The following is a 22,001-nucleotide window of genomic DNA, read 5'->3' as shown; positions in this document are numbered from 1 at the left end:
GAAACAGGTTAACTTTTGCGAGGTCTGGTAGAAAGGAGGTTTTAGACATAACGCTTTGCACTGAAAGTTTCGCATTAGCTGGGAAATTGGCAGGTTCCAAATGAAACTGAACCGTCTCTATCCGATCATAAATATATATTTTTCGATCATTTAGATGTCACCCTCAATGTGGTAACATGATAATCCTAAATCTACAACCTACCTCTTTTTGAAAAACTTGATGACTAATTTCTTGGATATTTTCGAACAATTAGTCAACTAAACAACTTGGATGACATCGTGAATAAGAAAAACTCGTTCATAGTAGCATCCTACGAAGAAGCTCGTCCGCTGCGTACTGTTAAATCGACTAGAGGAACCCCTTGTGAAATATTGATGTTAAAAGAATGAAGAGGGATATGAGAAGAGATTCGAACCGGTGTCAGCGTGATAACTCCAGGGATTTCAGGTCTGATCGTAGTGAATATAAGAAATGTCTTCGATTTGCAGAGTGGGCAAAACCTATGCACCAATGCCCCGAGTCTGAACGAGGCTAGCAGGTTGAAAAAAATTCTCTAAAGATCGCGAGATTTTCAGATCAGCTTCATGAAACTAGAGATGGTGTTTACGTGAGGACGAAAAAGGTGTTCTTAATTGGCTCATCGACGTCCACTTTCCAGATTGTATAGATCCGGAGCTGAACAAAGTTTACAGATCTCATTCTGGTGATGCTTACTCGTGGTCGGTAGCACGCATCTTGGTTACCCACCGATGAAGTGGGCAGTACACAAATCGCCTAGAAGCGATAGATTTTTCCCGTGCTGCTGCAAAAGGGATCTGATATTTGCATACATGTCTTGAAAAAGATTATGTTGACGAGTCATCAGATAGTGTCATAGTGTCGGTTTCTGATGAGACGAAGCCGAAACGCATCCGTGTAACAAAGAAGGATTGTGCCCTTCAAGTGCAAAGACTGGTTCAACCAAAAAAATTTTCGCGCTGGTGAGAAATTTTGGTGTTTACCCAATTTTCCTCCTTAGGGTGAAATATAGCATAGTGCTTTCTCATAGGCCTGCTAAGCCAAGACAAGTTTCGGCTTCACTGTGTCTCATCGGCATAAACAGAACTTCTGCTCGGACGGGACATCACGTTTGATCAGTCGTTCGATTGAAACACAAAATATGTTTTAGTTTTAAGGGATTTGCGTCAAGCCGGCGCTAATCTATTCCGACAAAAAGTTAGTGTCGGTTTCTGATGAGGCGAAGCCGAAACGCATCCATGTAACACGATCACTCTGCTTCACGATGTTGTTCACAGCATTGAAAAGACCTTCTCGCTCAAGCAATCTAGCATGGGTGTATTCCTAGATATTGAGGGCACTCACAAGCTCCTATCTCGTATATTCCTTGTTTTCACTTGAGTCATGTTTTTTTTCTATTTCCTGTTGAACACGTTCCTAAAAACCCTAAAAAGTGGAAAAAACATGACTCACGTCAAAAAAGGAATATATTAAAATCCCATCAACGGCTGGATTTCCCGGCTCCTCCATAGCTTTATCCATCACAAAAGTCTGGAGGTGTCTGAGCTAGCTAATGGGACACAAACTAAGATAATAATATCTCAAGCCTGAACGCAATCCACTGGGGCCTAAAAATAGACAAGTAAGATTTGGCCGACCGAAGAGAGAGGGCGGTGACGATTTACTTATAAGAGCCATTGATGGTTGATGGGTCCATCCCTAGTAACAATTGAGGGTTTACGACACTCTTGAAGCCCTGCTTAAAACTTAGAATGCACTTGTAATGTGCTATAAAACCAGAATTGCTACTTGGGATTAGTAGATATTGAGACTGTTGTGGTGATCACGATACTGTTGGGAATCTGTGATGACATCATCACAATTCCTCGATGGCGGAGTGGTTAACGCACCCAACTAGGGACTGGGAGATCGGAGGTTCGATTCCTGCTTGAGGACATTGTTTTCTCAAAATGTCCAATAAAAAGGTGAATTTTATCTTCATTCTCGCCGTTTGATCATTCTTTCTCTGTCTATTTCCCATTGAACACGTTCCTAAAATCCTATCTCATACTTCCTACCTATTGATGCAATTTAATCTGTAGGTCGGCGTCGATTGGATACTAACATCTACAGTAATGATGAAATGAGAAGGTGCGAACGAATATGGGCGATTTAACCCTACCATAGTAGAACTAAATACCTGTCGTAGGTGTCAGTTATATAGGGTGCTATACGACAATTTCCGTCGAGACAGGGCGTTGGTGCAGATCTAACAAACCGCCAAGAACACACCGTAACAGTATATGGTAAACAGTCAGGAAGAAAATACGGATATGAAAAATCTGCAAAGATCCGCGCGTCGAAAAAATGAATACGTTTGCAAACTTGAAGCATGAAGTCCTTTGGCTTCTTCGGTTTAAACCGAATCCGGCATAACGAGCTGAAAATTCGTAGCTTCCAAGTCGTAGGATTGCAGGAACCTTTCTTGACATGATTATTGGGTTGAAAAAGTGGGCATCGAGCGGCTACATTCTATCAGAATAGCAGCACAACAAGCAAACTGGGAATCGACTTTACATTGCTGGGCAAAAATTTTTTTAATTCATTTTTTTGGAACGGATCAAGGCGTTAGCTTCACGGAGCCGTGGGTCTTTTATATATTTACATGATGTAAAAAATAAAAATAATAAACAATTAATACTAAGAGTCTATCCGATCCCGTACGCGCGTTTCATTCAAAATAGAAACATCAATTTTTTGGTAAAACACAGTTCAACTGTGAGTTGCCTAGAATAACATATTCCTATAAGTCTCAAACTTCCATGCTAAACCACCATGGAAACCTTCTGCCTCACGAAGAGACGCCTCTGTGTGGAATTATCACTAAATTACGACACTGATTCCCATGAACACACCCCTGCCGCATGTGAATAATTTTTCCTGCAAACATTTTCGGTTTCGGATCACTGTTATCAATACCATAGGACGTGGTTGCATTGCTTAATTATTTCCTCCATTCGTATCAATTAATCATGAATACCAGCATGAAATTTTAAGCGAAATAAACAATTCCATAGATTATCAGTGAGAGTAACTTTAGACACGCCAAACAGGCGACGTTTAATTTCTTTCTTCGAACCCATTAGCGCAAACAATACTACTGACATATTAACATACTGATGGAATTTTCCATTTGAGAAAAAATCGCTAATCTTTTTTTCCATTACACCATCAATACCAATGTCAATAATTCAAATTAGTAGCTCGTTTACGGGTCGTTATTCAGTGAACATACGTCATGTTGAACCAATGCATCCCATCCGAATCGAGCATAACCCGTTCAGCGCGATAAGACAAAGAACACCCGAATGGATTGATGATAACGCAATTGTCAAAATTGTTAATTGATAGCGATGACTTACCTAGGCACACACACGGAATGGAAGAGGCCATAGTGCCGTAGCACATGCACAAGCTCTGGAGCTGTCCGGCAGGCACCCATTATGCTGAACATTGCTAGTAGCGTGTTCCATATCGCTAGCAACCCTCGTAGCTCGAATCTGGAAAGAGTAAATAGATTGCCATTAGTACACATATTTACCGATTTAGTGGATCGTCGATCAATAACGACGATTACAGGGCCTGGAAATGTATGACAAGACAATAGACTTTTCGTTTTCGTCGAGCATTATAAAAAGTTTTAAATTATTATATAAAACATAAAAATGCGTTATTTCCAATATAAAACTTAAATCGCTAATAACTGTTGTTTTAATATATACGTACTTCAACGTATAACATTATTTAATGAGAAAAATGGAGAAAGAAAATTAAATTTGTATAGTCGGTTTTACCAGAAGCATTTGAAAAATGTCTTTTTTCATATTTCACAATCAATAATGATGATATTTTGAAGGTCTGTCTGAATTGTGCCTTATTGGTATCAACCCGATGTTGGAAATATAATAATTGTCGTTTGTGGTATTTTCAAAAACTGATTATGATCAGACCTATCCCCAATTACCCTAGTATTGTTTTCGCTTCTAGTGTTAATTTGTACATGATTCGTTCTCTCCAACCAATCTTTTCTGTTATATACTACCACAATCTTGGGAAACTGCGAAACCCCTTAATTGCCCTCGTAACCTGAAACACCCGTGTGGTACTCGTAGCACTTTGACCACCAGAAAAGCTTGGAACCAGTTTTAACTTTATTAGAAAATCGGCACCCGGCAATCTACTCCAGTTGAGTCTGCAGTTGCAAAAGCCTATTGCACATAACGAGTTGCATGTCACAAGCACGACGACGACATTCACGTCGTTTCCATGCTGACTTGTCCCAATGGCATCGGGGCTTTCTAGCGCGGGGAATAAGGTTTGCACTGGACGTACGACTCGTTTTCTTCTTCGAGTCTGTAGAATGTGTAGACATAAGCGTTCATAGTGCGAAAAGTACTATTGAGCTGCGGCATTTGGCTGGCCAACGTGGGAAACTGGGCGAAGGTTCAACGGACTCTGCCGGGCACTGACGATATACTTGTTTGCCTACCGTTTAGGTGAAAGTACGATTATTTCTACTTAGTTGTGTCAAATGCTGAAGTCTTACAGTTGTATCTATTTGCATCTACATATTTATATTGGTATACGAGTGCGAATTATTACAGTTTGTGAAAAGTTTTACTGACAGTGTGACATTATCGGGGTTGGAGCTTTTCAAAATTACACACAAAAACTATGTTGTGTTGCTTCGCTAAAGATGACCAAAGAACGGCTATAGCACGAGTTCTAAAATCGGTCTAATTATGAATTGCTTTCTATTACGATGGCGAGGCGATGTTGTCGCAACTTGGAAACTTTTCAAATTGAGCTTTACGATGCGATGGATAGATATTCTAAAACAAATCAGTTACAAACTTAGAACAGAACACTAGGTTGTCATATAGGATCATATCAGCATGGTCGAAAGGAAAATTAATGAATTCTTTATCTCCTAATTGCTTAGGAGTCGCGCGTTACATACGAGTCTATATATATGGTTGAGAACCTATTACAACTCATCATTGCCCTTTGCGGTACAAAATGTAATTCGATATATATTGTCTTCTCCAAACCGTTGTGAATATCCAGACTTCAAAAAAAAAAAACAATCATGACAAGAGGTTCAACTGCTTGAGCAGTGTTGTTATCTCTATATGGCGGTCGCCAGGTCTGCCATATGCTGATGAGCGGAACGCGAAACGTTAAAACTGAACATAAAAGTGGACATACAATGCCCGAAAGTGGTCGAACGGGTTTTTTTTCGAGAGTTGTCCTACTGGAGCTATAGAGCTAGGTTCTCGGAAGGGCTCCCCGTCAGAATCACATACTACAATTTGCAGACGAGACAGGCAATGTCGCCCACTAAAACACTGCTTCAGGCCAATTGTAGCCGGCCGTGATTCTGAATGTGATATTTATTGTACGGCTCGGGTATGTGCGGGCGTAGGGACTCGCGATCGCGTGTATCATCGCGAAGAGCTCGAGCATTTGTACGTTAACGTGTTCGATCGCGTGTGCCTTTGTATGTCGCGTGTGCTAACGTGTATGTGCCTTCGCGTGCAAAAATTCCATATAAATGCCGTTTGCTTTCGCATATTCTCGTGTATTCTAGAATGATCGCGCGCGGACTGTGAATCTGATACTTAATTTTCCGTGTGTGGTTCAGATTCTAGATAAAAGGTGAGTTCTTACATATCACTAGAGTTCTCAGTCATGTCGCCTAGATCGTGTTACCTTGTGGATATGAGCTTTATTTTTCGATTGGTATAACTGAATGTATGGACCTAAGTTACTAGAATGAAGGATAAAGATTTCCGGACGTGACCGATTCATGATCGCGCGCGTTTACGGGTTCGCGTTTGTAACTTCATAAGTACTAAAACGTTCACGTTTTTACCGGAGTGTTGCGATCGCGAATGTAGGTGTGCATAGATGATCGCGAAGAACTGAAGTATCGTTTGTTGACGTGTTTGTCGCGTGTGCTCGTGTGTGGTTGAACGGGTCATAACAAAAAAAATCATTTGTATTTTTGAAGTTAAGAAATATCAAATAAAGAAAAAATATTCAGCTAAGCTTCCGGTTAACCTAATCTGATTTGCCGAGTATCAGATTCTGTACAGCCTCTTCGTCTACTTTGTTTGCCGCAGAATTGCTTCTCGTTATACAATAGTTTTTTTTGGTCTTCTTAAGGTTTCGCTTGACCCTTGCTATGTTATATTGGAAGCGTTCTTTAGGGAAAACCCCCTTGTCGATCATTTATTATGACCATGAACAGCACGGAAAAAGGAGTATGCGTTTTTCCAGGCACTCGTTCTCGAAAATGTCGTGATTGACGGTCCCGATTGCAATAAAAACGTTGCTTTTCAAGCCACATGTACATACAGCCTGTCAAATTGGATATTTCTTAGCGAATTTCGACAGTAGTGTATACTTAAAAATTGCTGTCTCCTTCTTCTTGCCAATGGAGTACGATACAAAGTGATCAACCATTTTATATATCTTGAAACACTAGTGACGATAACGATGTTAACCGCGAGGTAAAAAAGAATTGTTCAAATAAGACTTTCTATTCATCTGAAGTCCCGTAACCTACACACGTTGCTCTGAACAAATCGATTATTCTCTCGGTTACTTTTTATGGTTATTAAATCTGGACGTTCAAGAAGACAAACTGTCGAGTGTTCAATACTTTTGAGTGAAGCATTGTGCGCTTAATACACTGCGGCAAAACAAGTTGAGTGTCGTTTACGACACTACATCGGCTTGGAAAAATTAATTTGAATGATCTCCGATTGCCTCGTTCTTTACCAGCTTTATTTTGTAATAGTTGATAGTCAGAAAGTCTCTTTTCTAAATGACACAAACGCCTCTACCACAGCTCTGCGATCGACTTCAATTATCACACGTAGTCTGTAAAGCATAGAAGCATGTGAGATTTCTTAAAGAGAGTTCAGTTTATTTGCACACATGATTTTCGTATCGCAACAGCAGAATAGTATCGCCATACTTTATCCTATTGACTGTAACTGTGGACTAATTCAGCTTAGCACCACAATTCATCCCACCCATTTGAACACATTAGTTATTCAACGCATAAGCTTAAATGGTAGGATGAATAAGGGCGCGTTGCACTCGTCTTTTAACTTCGCTCAAACTTGACTATTTTACATTATTCATTGCATTATTTATTTGGAACGAAACAAAGATGTTGAAACTGATTTAAGAGCAATCCAGTGACAGTTAGCCGAGCTATCAACGAAATAGTGTAACATCCTGACTAATGAGATGAATAAGGGCTCGTCTACCCTAATAATTTTTAATCTGTAAAGACATCCATAGCAATTAAAATCAGTACACAGACTTCAACATGTTCGGCTAATTAGTCCGACGATGATTGGGTACTATCAACCTTCTACCGATAGTAGCAGAATTTGAACATTTCGCCCTATCATAACTATTTGTCCATATTACGTGTAATCATTCGGTGCTCTCGGTAGCCGGCTACCCAAAATTTAAATCCCAAAAAATCAAATACTAAACAAGATCTTTCCTTTTTTAAATGACCGTGTACTCGAAGACTAACTAAACAACTAGATAACTATGATTTACAGATCGCATCGCTTGCTTGGAGCGATGCCAGACCTTATGTCCTTCTAAACCTGCAACTCCGCGACATCTATGGTCGTCGTCCTACCGTTAAGTAGGTGAAGCATCAACACTTCCTGTCTCCCCTATCCTTAATCCTTCCCCGTGAACAATGGAGATGGTGACTGGCAATGGTGTTGAGCTTTCGATATTATTGGATTTGTATGAACTTCTACTAAGCATTTCGTAAGCAGATTTTGTTAGATGAAACATGAAATTAGTGTGCAATTCGCAACTAGCAACCAGAAAAAAACTGTACAATTAGCACCAAATGTTCAACAAAGGATGACTGTACCCAGCATTTATGAACTAACATGCCAAGACGACACGTGCTCTTGGTTCGAAGAGGTATGCCCGGCGTGACAGTCCACAATATCGTCGAAGAGATGTGCCACAATGAGCATATCTGGGATGCGGTTAACAGAGTAGTGACGAGTATAATCTCCGAGCTGCACTGGAGAAGAGACTGACAAAACAGCGCCGCAGACTGGAAAGCCACCGAGGGAGAACAAATCGGGTTCAAGAAAAACTCCACCAGGGACTAGTTCGAGTAGATTACGTCGAACAGCCAGCAGCGGGTCGTTAGGGCGCCAGTGAACCGGAAGTCACGCTCCACTCGGAATCGCTGGACACATCTCGGCACTTACCTGAATGCCTCAAACTCAATGCGTATGATGACGTCGCTAATTTAGCGTTTACTGATGGTTTCGTAACAGTTACTGTTATTACCATTCTTTGACAACGCAATTAATAAACTGTAAATGTTCAGTCAGTATCATTTTTATGCAATATTGATCAAAACGCCGTCAGCCAAACAACTGCTCTTAACTGTCACTTGACGTTGACTGCGTTTTTGCTCAATTATTCGGTCAACATTTTGGATTCCAGTAAATAAAAATTAATATATTGTTGATATTTATGATATTAAGAGAAAATCCGGATTTAATCTACTCACCACTGCGACGAATTTTTTTTTATATCAATAATGTTTTCATGTGATAACGATGTTAGCCGCAAGTAAAAAAGGCGTATTGCGACTGCAGAAAGCCAACTACGGTGCCCGTAGTTAGCTAAAATCCCGTAATCAATGGACGCTCACACAACTTCTAACATAAAAATTGCTGATACACCCTATTTCTTTTTTACGGCCATGAGACGTGATCATTGAAGGAGACAGGTGCTCGGCAGGGATGCCATTATGCCAGATTTATCTGGAACAGCCAGAGGTTTTGGCAGCTTCCAGGCAAAAAGACAAATCTCTCATTCTGTCAGATTTTGAAGTTTTAGAAGCTGCTACATACACATTTTGAAAATTTTGGGGGTTAATGTCCTAAATTTTACAATAATTGATTGATACCAATTCTATGAAAACTAAAATGTATGCCAAATTTCGATGACTTTGAGGTCGCTGTCAAGTGCCAGATTTTGCCAGACATTTTTAGTTGAACTTGCCAGATTTTCTTTGAAAAATAGTGGCAACCCTGGCTCGGTGCGTTTTCCTCATCAGTTTCAACAGAACTTATTTTCTTGCAGGATATCACATTAAACTAGTGTTTTGCCAAGAAACACAAATTTTGTATCCGTTTTTGGAAGTAGTGAATCCGGTGCTAGCTTAGTCCTGCTCTAAGTTAGTGTCACATTCCGAAGAGACGACACTCGAAACGCATTTCCATAACGAATTTTTTTTTTTTTTATATTTTAACGACATTCAATTAGCTAGAGATTACTGAGTAGGGAAAGTTATGAAAATTCCGAGCCATAGTACTCAACTGAGAGCAAGGATGTGAAGTATACAGATCGGAAAACTAGAGCACGGTCATTAGAACAGGCTTAATACCTTACGGACTTAACTTTTGTCCTCTGATGAGGGTCGAGCTTAGGCAAACAACTACAAATTACTCAAGTTCACCAGCATATCTCCTGGCAAAGACAGACTTGTCCCTCTATCCCGTTAGAACCAACATAACGAATTAAGTTAAAGGTTTTGAGCCTGTAAACGGTATTTTACCCGTTTCTACTTAGGAAAATGGGTTTCACTCAACTTACCGTTTATACAATATGCATTACCGTTTATACAATTTGATATATAGAACATTACATAAGCATATTTAATTTCGTATATACATAGAGTTGGGAGTTACTATTAGGGTGCAATTTGAACAGGAAGAGAGGAGTCACCAGCTTGCTGTTGCATCCCTTGCACGATAACGGCTGATATTACGATTGACTAATAGAACCTTACTATTACAGGAAGATTCTTAGCTTTGGGAAAGTAGTATAACAAAGTGAAAAGAAACCTCAAGACACCAAACATAGCCAAGCCACCGCCATGCAAATTAAAGGATTATAAAAACTTATATAGTTTGTTCGAGATCATGCGTTTTAAAAACCGGTTGACAAAAATATAACATGAAATCCACAACACAATTTTGTGCCAACAGTTCTTTATTGCCGTTCAATCCGCCGAATAAGCGTAACTTCCGCGTGGCAGCCTATTTTACATCGTCGCTGTTGTGCTATCTTATGACAAGCGCCATTTTGCACATTTCGAGAAAAACGATTTTTAAAGTTTGAGATTGAATATCTTGAAACTTATAAATGGTATAAACAATTCAATGAAGACAATTGATGCTTCTATCTATTCTGCATTAATCTCTCAAATATTACGAAGATCAGTAGACTATGTTGCAAGTTTTTACTATAAATGTAAACAATAGTCGCACTCACACGTGTCATAGGTGTGTATTGATGACAAAATTTGTATGACGTGTCATAAACGTGCATGGACAATTTTCCACAGAAAACATCATTAATTATAAACTTTTATTCATATCTTTGGTTTCATTTGGTCTATTAACAATCGGTGAAATGCATTTTGAAGGAAATAAGTCAGGGAATCTAGAAAAAATAGTTATTTTTAGTTACTGTGTTGCCAAATATGCTATATTTCCAGTTTAAAACTTAAATTGCATTTTTCTCACAATTCGTGTATTTTTGTTTTGAAAATGATTATGCCATTGTGTTTCTCAGATAGTTTTACATATAAAAACATATTATACATGAAGAAAATTTGATTCTATCTCTAGATGCAGTCATTTGAAGCAAAACATTTAAAATTTCTCAGCACGTTTCTCGCTATATCTCAGTAACCAAGCAGAATGTCAAAATTCTGAAAACGCAACTTTGTAGAGAATTTTTAGACAAGTAATGTGGCATATCTAACTCAGTTTGCTCCAAAATGGCGTTTGTCATAAGATAGCACAACAGCGACGACATATAACCCCAATTATTTACCAATAAATCTGCAAACGGCGGGAAAAAGACACCGCTTTACAGGTAGCCGTTAATGGTTTGCAAATTGAGGCAATTAACCCGAATGCCTTCCCACCGCGGCCCGCGATAAACTTTATTTCTCACTTGCACAACACACAAGAGGCGTGTTTGTATGTGCATTATTCACGAATGGATAAAAAAAATCGAACTTGCTTTTTTTGCAGTATGTTTCCCGTTTGCGTGGGTCACAAGTGCAATGAATAATTATAGGGCATTTGACCGATCAGAACTTGTAGTCTAATCTACACGTTGTTGACATCACTTACATGGTTGGCAATATTGTGTACACTTTTTATTTGACAGTTATCCAACTGAACTCATGTAACTCATAGTACAATATCGCGTGTCTACGTTGAAATTCAACATCGCGTTTCAGCAAATAGCATCTGTAATTGTCTCTGGAACATAACCGCATCAATCATTTTGAAATGAGTTGTAAACACATGATTGCTGGAAGCAAACAAAACATGTAACTTCAAAGATACTGATGATTTGTACCATGCATCCAATCGAGGGTGAATGCATACAAGTTCTCCCTATAATAGTTAGCATCTATTATAAAACAAGTATGTCCTGTTAGTAGTTGAAATAAAGCTGAATTATATCGAGCAGGAATGGAAGATTTTGTTTCGATAGTACTTCTGATATTCTGATAGGGTATGCTAGGTGTACTATCAGACAATCTATCTCAATAGGTTCTACGTTTTGTTTTTATATTTGTCAACTGTCCCCTTTTGACACAGTATGACTAATAAAACTTGTACTCTTTTATTTCATATATGCCTCATCTGAACGAACTAAAACAAATAATTGTGCAGATGGCAGGCGGTAATCGGTTTGAGTATGATTATACTAAGTTGGTTTCCTTTAAACACAGCAAAAATAATGGAATTTTAATGTAAATACATGGCTCGTCATCTTCCATTTCGCAGCACAGCGCTTTTTGAGTTTTTTCTGTGATCCATTGTCTATGTAAATTGTGGGACCATTTAATTCTCGGTTTTGCACATTGCGTTTAATGATTGTATGGAAATCAGTAATGGCAAACATTTTTTTCAAGTTTGGAATTCTCTGTAATCTAACAGTGAGTGCAACTCTGCTGCTATGTCATGGACGCATGTTCTATCATATGCTATTGATCAATTCATACCAAAGAAGCTACACCGTGCACCAATTTAACCACAGTGGTCTGATTTAAGTATCAAACGCTACAAATACGCTAAACGTTCCCAAAAAATAGTGAAGTGACCTTCTCTTCTTATAGAGGTTTTAACCTTAAGGTCACCAAATGACCTTAAGGTTAAAACCTCTATAATCGAAATAAAAAAATAAGACTCTTTACTATTCCTACAATCAACCTATACAGAACAAACTTAGAACCAACCCTAAAAGCTTCTGGAATCACATTAACTAACAGAGCGAGGAAGCTGGTTTTCCATCTCATATGTCACTCGATGGGGTTCAAGCAACAACTCCATTAGAAATATGTAACTAATTTCGTCATCATTTCAGTAACGTTTTTTCTGAAGAATTCTGATAATCTTCGAACTTGGTCGGTGTCGCTCCTCTACGTTTTCCCCCTATTAGTACACCCGTTACAGCCAGCAGAGCTTTTTCTAATCTGAAGTCGTCATCTAATTCAGGGCCCGGTGGAATTCCATCTGACATATTAAAAACGGTGAGGTGCAGAAATACGAAAAGCCTATTTTCATAAAGATAGCTGTTTTCCTCGCTCAATAAAATTCTCCTAGAATATTTACAATAATCCAATTGCATGAAAAACGTAGCCAAAGACAGTCTAAATTGATAAGTTTTATCAGTTTTCAATAATATTGCAACATAACGAAGCTATATGAAAAGTTCGTTTTCCTTCGTCCACGTAAATTGTCCCTGGCAGCACTGCTTCATCGGAATCTAGTCAAACTATTTGCAATAACTTTAGTTCTAGAGCTGATCCTTGTAACTGTTAATACTCAAATGAAAGGCAATAGTCACATTTATTAGCCTTACTTGTTTTTGTTAGCAAATATTCCCTCAGTCAAAAGTTATAGCTGTTTAAAAACGTTATTGTGCACAAACAACATGGGCATGAAGGTGTTAAGTAGAATTTGAGCTAATGGCTTTTTCTGGATTGACTTCGCTAACCTATTTGTATGTGAAATGGCAGTGAAAATTAGAGACTGCACGACATCACCGTTTGCTCCCAGCTCGGGAGTTCCTCAGGATAGACACCTCGGACCATTCATATACTTGCTCACTTTAAACGATATAAACCATTTGCTGAAGTGCATGAATCTTTCGTGTGCTGACGACTTCAAACTATTTCACCTTATTAGGAATGCCAAAGACGCAGAATTCTCGCAATCTTAATTGGACATATTCCCCAATTGATGCTATGCCAATAGGATTGTGTTGAGTGCATCCAAGTGTTCGGTTATATCTTTTACTTGCAAACACTCGAAAGTTGATTTGGACTACAATATCTCACAAATCGTTCCCAAATTGGAATCATCTGTTAAAGATTGCAACATTTTTTAGTACCACCTTGCGATCGTGTCATTCGTTTTATCGAATATGTTTGTAGACAGAAATAAGTTCATGTCTAAAAATAACACAAAACATATTAGCATTTTTGTCAAACAAATCGAAGCCTTCGATCGTTTATGCTAATTTATTCGCAAAAACATAGATAACGGTCGGAATGAATAGCATTATGAAAAACAACCGGTAAAGTTGCGATAAAAACACTTTAGCGAATTGAAACTGGAAGCTATCTGTTTTCATAACTTTTGACGATATCTGTGTTCATAACTCTTTCCCCTCAGTAGTTTTCAGATATTTTCATCAATCGAGTAAGAATCGGCAACATTTAGCAGATATTATACTTTAGCTGCAGACCAAAAAAAAATGTCAATGAAGCTATCCCAAACATGGTGTCATTGAAAAAGTTCACGAAAGTCAATAATTAATTCACGAAATGTCGAATTACTACCAATTTGGAAATAATTTAATAGGAACATATTGCACGCGTTTTTGTTTTGGTGTGAAGCAATACAAAAGTATGTTTATCAACACTTGAATAGATGATCTTTAAATACAAGTTCAAGAAATTTAGGGTCCTGCAATTTACAAATAATCATAAAACTATGCGGTTTTCGCGCGCTAGTATATACCAGTTTCAGAAAACTGCGTGAAATTTTCCAAATTCCAGAATTAGTTCTATACACTGCTTGTTGTTTGAATTAAAAATCGGCATTTTGATCAGGTCGAAAGAAAATTGATTTGTTGATTAGCCATGTTATGTGATGTCAATTAATTTGGTTACTCTGGAAACTAGTTTGATAAATCATAAGTTGACACTGTTATTGAGAATCTGATAAAAAATAATGAAATGGTAGTGGTTATCAACTAATTGGAATATCCATCTATATTCTTCTTAATTTTTAACCCTGGTAAAATCATGATGTAAGATTTGACTAAAGCTCTTGACTGGATTTATTATCTAGATTAATATTTTCTTGGATGCAAAATTTTATCAGGGCCAGTGTGCATTAATTTCCAATTTTCCTGTTTCTAATATATTTTTTCAAGAGTTTTCCTACTGGAGCTGTAGAGCTAGGGTCTCGGAAGGGCTCCCCGTCCGAATCACTCACTACAATTGGAGACGAAACGGGAAATATCACCCACTAAAACACTGCTAAAGGCCAATTGCAGCGGGCCGTGATTCTGAATGTGATATTCAGTGTACGGTTCAGATATGTGCTGGCAATTGCATGTATCATCACGAAGGGCTGGAGCGTTTGTACGTTAACGTGTTCGATCGCGTGGACGTTTGTATGTCGCGTGTGCCAGCGTGTATATAACTTCGCGTATGAAAAATCAATTTGATGCTTAATTTTCAGTGTACGGCTCAGATGCTAGAAGAGTGCGTCCCATATTACTAGAGTTTCCGGCCATGCCGCCATGTGTTGTTTAGTATATATGAGCGTCATTTTTTCTTGATAGATCTAACTGAAAGCATGGACCTGACCTATGCTCGAACACGGGCATTTGTATGTTCACTCTTGAGACAGCGTTTGTAAATTTAAAAACGTTCATTTAGTCACAGGGGTGTTATCCTGTTTGTGAGATCGCGGGTGTAGGTGTGCGTGGATGATTTATGTTAACGTGTTTCTCGCGTGTGCTAGCGTGTATTTTACTTCGCGTGCTAATAAATGCGATTATGACCTTTCTTATGAGCACTAGCGGCTACAAGTATTAGCGAAAGAACTGAATTTATTGCAATTAATCTGATTGGATTCCGAAGGAGCAGTTCTGCCAGGGTCAGTCTACGTGCCGACGAAAAATGCAATTTTGAGATATCTTCGTTATTTTGCAATTATTTCGCAAATTTCGCAAATTCGAGTCATTGACACATTGCCCGCAGACCATTACTTCATCGTTTCGGATAGCCTTAGTTTCATTGATCCTATTCGTTCGATGAAACATGGAAAGCACTCCTCGTACTTTTTGGGGAAAATTCTGGAACTACCGAGTGATTTATCTGACAAGTATTTCCAGATTACCTAGGTATGGGTCCCTTCTCGTTGCGCCATCCCGAGCAATTAGAAGGCGGACTCTTTAGTTATGGTGGGTGCTTTAGAAGATGACATATGGTCGGTGTTAAGTCAGACCGGACTAAGTGACAAAATGTTGATTTCGAGAAAAACGAGTTTAAATTTTGAATCGCAGCATCCTTTCCATTATAAATGGAAATTAATTTTTGCCATAATTCTTGTTTATTGCTACATATTTCAAATCTGGCAAAAGTCGAATGTAGCTGACGAAATTCTCTACCCATTGCTATCATTATCTCATTTTTTGGTGATTTGCGACTTAGTCCGGTCTGACTTAACACCGACCATATATGAAAGACTAATTTGCTTCATCAAATTTATCAGTATTACTAATCAGAGAACCCTCGAAAGTTGGCAAACTTCGTGAAGCAATGAGGAACTAGGAAGGTGGCTACATTCGATAGTCCCTAAGGTATCGAAGAAACCTTGATTCAAGGGGATGGATGTTGTTCGTGACTTCATTCGTGTGACGTCCCGACTCATCGCAAACCATTACACGCTGGATGCATATCTCCGGCGTATTGGACTGGTGGATAGTGGTATCTGCGCTTGTGGCGACGGCTATCACGATATCGAGCACATTGTCTGGGCGTGTACCGAGTACATTTTTGCCAGGTCTTGGCTTATGGATACCCTCCGGGCCCGAGGAAGATCACCCAACGTTCGAGGTGTTATGGCAAGCCGCAATCTTCCCTATATGTCCCTCATGAGAATTTAGCCCCTCTCTTACTTTTTTCTCATTCTCAGAGGTCTCCTGTACTGCTTTGTGGTGCCGACTCGCATCAGAGCGCTACTACGTGACTGTCTTCACTCTCACCTTTGTGGTGGCATAAATGAAAATTGGAGCCGAAATGACATGAAGATCTGACCCAATTTGAAGGACGCAATTTGAAGTCCGAGGACCTCCCGACGGCCCACAGCGTGCTGTCTTGGCAGTACAGGCGTACAGGTCTTACCGTCGACGATCTAACATAAACTGGAAGCTTGATTCGTCTCTTCTCTGTCATCGTTGTCCGCACTCTCTGCCCTGTATATTGCTGTTACTACGATGCTGAAATCAAATCACCATGAAAATGTCTCTCTCAAGTAAATAGGTCGTTATTAGAAAAAAGTGAATTTGATTCTGTTTCCTTCTTATTGCCATCCATTAATTTTCAATTACATTCTCATCCCCCTCAAATTGAAACTAAAGTGTATTTGTAGTATTTATATTTAGTTACCCACCGAACCCCCCTTTTGAGTCTTAGTGATTAATTTCCCATATGTACATTGAACTTTATATCTAGTTAAAATAGTCTAGAAATTGTCCTTACCTTTAAGCTAGTCTAAAAAATTGCTCCTTAAATGTAGTTTTAAAAAAATCATACTGTAATCGTCGAGTTTTAACAAATTTATAATGTAAAATGCAAAAATTGGCAGCTTTTAGCTATAATGGTACCGTGCCTTATCAAATCTGATTGAATAAAAAAACCTCGGGATTATATTTCACAATATGAACGGTTTCTCTGGTTAGCTTTTATAAGAAAGGTAATAACACAAAGATATATTAAGCCCTTTAAACTGGTTCGCGTTTGTTGTTTTGTATAGGCCTTCGTTTCCGCGTCACTCAGAGCATGTCGTCCGATTTTAATGACATTCTTCTGTCACGAATATATAACTTCGAGCAAACCACCAGACAGAAAGAGAACAGGAAACTAAATCAACCTTGAAATTTCAACATTTTCCTCTAGCCGCAAGTTACAGCAGTCTGTAGCTGGAAGCATACATACATATGTATTTTCTTTTTAGGGCTCATTCGAACTATGTCTGTGATTTATTTATTCATCTTGCCATTCACTAACATCGGACCATCTAGCTGAAAATTCGATGCTTACATCAGCTAACTGCAGCTTCGATAATGTTTGCTATTGGTATGATACTTTGGTACTAGTTCGGATCTCAATAGCTCCAAATATATCTGCTAATATAGGTACTATTTATTTCATTTAAGTTAGATAATATTATAACTTGTGAGTTTGCAGGTATCAAGCTAAAATTGAAGGACATTTCGGCCTTCGGTGGAGTGCAAGTTGTCACCGTACCAACGCAATCAACCTTGAGAATTGCACTTAAGATTGTATTCAACTCTTTTAAATATGTACAAGGCGTCGGAAAATTATACATACATATTTGCACCCACCTCCTCATAATGTGGCATGCATACAGCACTTCCCTCTTGTAGCCATCGCGTCTGTACAAATATGTTTATGTAGTCCCTCACCCCTTCAATGAAGGACGTTCTTTTATAGCGTCAAGTTTCTGCAATCATAGAGATGAACTTGTTTGTACTGATAAAAACTCTTTCATGTGCAAAGAGTAACTTCATTGAAAAAAAGCACTATATTCAACACATTTGTGGAATTCGGAAAGACAACTTAAGTGCTACCGGAAGACGAATCCTACCACAACTGGGATGAAACGGAGGTGCAGCACTGTATGCACGACATACACAAGAGTTAGCGAGAGAGTGAATACGGAACTATTGAGAGAAGAGGTATTATATGAGATAGTATCTCATCGCGAGCATAAAAACGGTTCTATCACCATGTGCTCGTGATATGCCTTCCGAGCAATTGAAGTTCCCTTTCATGAAAAAGGATCCGTGAGAGGCCAACGAGTTCAATACATACATAAATATACGTTTACTTCCTAGTAAGAAGAGGTCAATGAAAAGTGCGCGCGCAACCGGCATCTCTTCGACACGAAACTGTAGCTATAGGTCCTGACAACCCGTGATTGTCTTTATGCATTGCCATTCTCTCGATAGCCGGTGGAGACCGGCGTTTCACTGTCAATAGGATGGAGATTGTGCTGATTTCTTTGCTAGCACATTATGCTCACAATTGATATGTGATACATATATTAATAGTCATATTTGGTGATGGAGATTTTTGTTCAACAAAAGAATCAGTTTTTCGATTGATCCAAATTTTAGTTGAACCCAAGAACAGAAACCCGGAAAGTTGTCTGTTCGTACATATTTTATTCCTAATGTTTGGAGTTATCGAAAAATATTTCAATGATGTAGATGTATATGTACACTACAATCATAAAACTCGGTAAGAATTTGAACCAATATTCTAGGATATTTTAATATCAACAGCCAGAAATATCGCGCGACATTAGAACGAAACATCATTCACTTTCGCGACTACCACAAAGTGAGCGCACAGAATATCAATGAGAACAGGTCACGCAAACCATATCGAAACACCTTGTGGCGCCATAAATACTGACGTTGAACGGTCGAAAGGTTGTTGAATGTGTACTCCTTTACGACATGAACCGGTACTGTAGCAGAATTGTACAGTCTGGTACAATTATAGCTGTTAGAAGTGAACGCAACTTTACCGTGAAAGAGTTACCAGCACGAATGGCCATCAGCAAATTGCCGGAAGGTAGACTCGAGAAAAAGTTTCCTATCAACATCGAACAATGCAGAATGCATACAGAGTAGATGTTAATACCGCGAGAATGTCTGGTCTAACGAGCAGCTCAATAAATACTAGATAAATTAACTCGATTTGGCTCAGTTTTCAATTATCGACTGGTACATTCGATTGGGCCAATGTCCAGAATTTAATGACAAAATATTACACAATATAAGTTCTTTTCTACCCAATTGTGACCGCATAAATGCATTCTGAATTTTGATCTGTTATATCTGTTACTTTCAATCTAGCTCGAACAGAATTACATTTCCGGAAGCATGAGTGTGCACTACTGATAACTCTTCTCGGAGTCTGAAAGTAATTGACTCCTGCATCCATGTTTACCAGTACGTCTATTAGTAAGGATCAACTTTAATAATATTTTTGAATGTTATTAATTGTAAGGGCTTTAACCTTAAGTTTATTCGACTCTTTTTCCGATCAGAGAAATCTTTTTAGAAATACCTCTAAACCCACATATGTGCCTGTTTAGTGCTGGATGCTGCATTTGCGATTGTCATTAATAGTTCCGAACAGCTGTCACAAATGTGGCAACCGTTTGTGGTTTAAGTATGGGTATTGAAAACTATGTTTTGTGTTGGTTTGCCGTAAATGAGTTTGCAATCGATTGAGATGCATTCTCTTTTGCATCTTCCACACAATATTGTCCATGTTGTGCTGTCTGATTACAGCACCAGCATGTAGCCTAACTTAGTTTGTTCAATAGTATTTCCATGAAATTTGAGCTTTTTAGTCAAGAAATAGGAAATAGATTCTTTGACCCGCATCACAGTAAGTAGGTATCGGAAAGAAGATTCTCCAAATATTGCTAAATGCATTTTGAAATTAGCTCAGGAAGAGTACGCGGTGACAGGTCATCCTTTAATCACGTGTTTTAAGTTGTTCGACTTGGAGTAACGAGTTGAATGATATCAATACTGCATTGCGGAGATGATGATACTGAAGATAGGCGACCGCTATAAGCCTAAGGTATTCCACTTCATGACAACTCGGTTCTATTGAGCAGAGCTTTTCCGTCAATGTTACTTGGGATGGCAAGAATAAATACAATGCTTTATTTGTTCTTTAGACAATGCCCAGTTATGTTCACTTTGCTGGATTATAAGTCTGACTCGGACAGATGTAGAAAGTAGACTGAGCTTGTCATAAATGGTAATATTTATTGACATATTTTATAATTTATAAGGTAAACCTGTTTTCTTCATGAACATTTAAGAAAATTTCTCACGCGCATTTTTAACAAATCGCAGCGTGTTTGAACAGGTTAGATGAGCTAGTTAGCTTCGCAAGATGGTAGATACAGTATGATGGCGGACGAGAACTTTCTTAACTTTGTAGGCAATCAAATTTGTGACGCAAAAAATTGTTAGAGGGGGATCCAACTCTCTTCAACGACGAGGCGGGAGCTGTAACACAACAAAACGCTGGATTGCAGCGGGTCGTGATTCTGATTGTGATATTGAGTGTACGGTTCAAATCCTCCACCGCGTACATGATCGCGCGGAAACGAACGAAATGCATTTGTACTTCTGATTTCACTGCTTTCGGAGTACCTGATTCATGATGGCCCAGTATTTTTTAATTGGTCGCAATTCTGGTACGTTCGGAGGATTAAGATCCTTTGGCACGAAATTCTTGTACCTCTCCAGAACATCTTTTGAGCGATAGCACAACGCTAAGTCCGGCCAGAATACCGTAGAGTAATCGTGAGACTACAGAAGTGTAGTGACGATTTTGTGGCCCATTGACCGTTCCGGTTATCACGAACAAAATGTTCCGCTTTCCATATGAGCGAATTGCCTGCTGAATCATATATTTTTGGTACTCTTAGATATCTTCTGCTTTCTAAGTAACGTTGAATTTATGACGAGTATGGAAGAGAATGAGCCCAGGAAGCTACAAGAAATCTGTTTTCCCATAACCATCGTCACCTATAACGAGACAATGCGGTTTCGTCAACAACCATGTGTAGAGCTTTCGCGCACGTGATTTCCCCACCGTATTCTTTCATTCATCGCGACTCGGCGCCTTTTGGACTTTGTGCGTTTTTCACGTTTTTGCATATTGCACAAAGTTAAATGCAATTTTTCGCAACATCTCTCACTGAACACTAGGGATTCATCTTTAAAGCTTCGACTATCCGCTTGTGAAACACGGAGATCCATTTTGGCTGCTTTTTGCTTCCTATTCGCAGCCAAACATTCGTTGCTCTGTTTCAAAACACGACTTACCATAGTTTGGATCATTTCCAACTTCTTGCTAATGGTACACAATGAGAGAGATCCAGATTTTCTAGGTAGGGGAACATGGGGAGACTTGACCAGGTTTTCAGCTAAAACTGCATAAATCTCTGAAAAAAAGCCTTTATTTCCTCAAAAATCGTTATTGTGCGTCTTCATGATTTTTTGCAGAAATTTTATTTTAATTTTTGAAAAGTTACAAAAGTTTTTCTGTGATTTTTTTTTGGTCAAGTCTCCCCACTGCGGGGAGACTTGACCAAGGCGTGGGGGGACTTGACAAGAGAATTTTGAAAAATCATAACAAAAATAATGACATAAAATATACTGTAATTATTTTTTCCATATTGTTGAGATCCTTAGGTAGCAGTAAAAATATAAAAGGGTTGCATTTGATAAATTTCGATTTTTTTTAATGCATTTCTTTTTAAGGATTAACTGTGCTGCTTGCATTGCATGTTCACACGTCACGAAATCAGTCCTACTATTGCTAACTTTGTATACTAATACTAAAATATAAAGACTTAGACTGTAGGTGTGGGCCCAGGGCCGCGGTGAAAGCTTCGCTGTCGAAGTGATTGGACTTCCACCCGCGTACCTGACAGGGATCTCCCGCCCTAGGATGCTGCACACCATAGTTGAT

The 22,001-nt window shown here is 38.8% G+C and overlaps 1 protein-coding gene across 4 annotated transcripts in view; it reads right to left on the bottom strand.

Annotated features, from left to right (window-relative positions):
• LOC131693247 (elongation of very long chain fatty acids protein 6) overlaps positions 1-22,001 on the bottom strand; it is a 150,687-nt gene that overhangs the window by 47,572 nt on the left and 81,114 nt on the right. For 3 of the 4 annotated variants that reach the window (XM_058980919.1, XM_058980920.1, XM_058980918.1), the window contains exon 3: positions 3,421-3,558. In XM_058980919.1, the coding sequence (XP_058836902.1) occupies positions 3,421-3,558 (138 nt within the window). Of the gene's footprint in view, positions 1-3,420; positions 3,559-17,809; positions 18,011-22,001 lie in introns of those variants that run through there. The other variant, XM_058980921.1, reaches the window with a different exon arrangement.

The sequence above is a fragment of the Topomyia yanbarensis genome, chromosome 3 (genome assembly GCF_030247195.1).
Source record: "Topomyia yanbarensis strain Yona2022 chromosome 3, ASM3024719v1, whole genome shotgun sequence".
NCBI lineage: Eukaryota > Metazoa > Arthropoda > Insecta > Diptera > Culicidae > Topomyia > Topomyia yanbarensis.
Note: the sequence above shows the minus strand (reverse complement) of the source record. Positions and strands in the feature narration are given on the sequence as shown.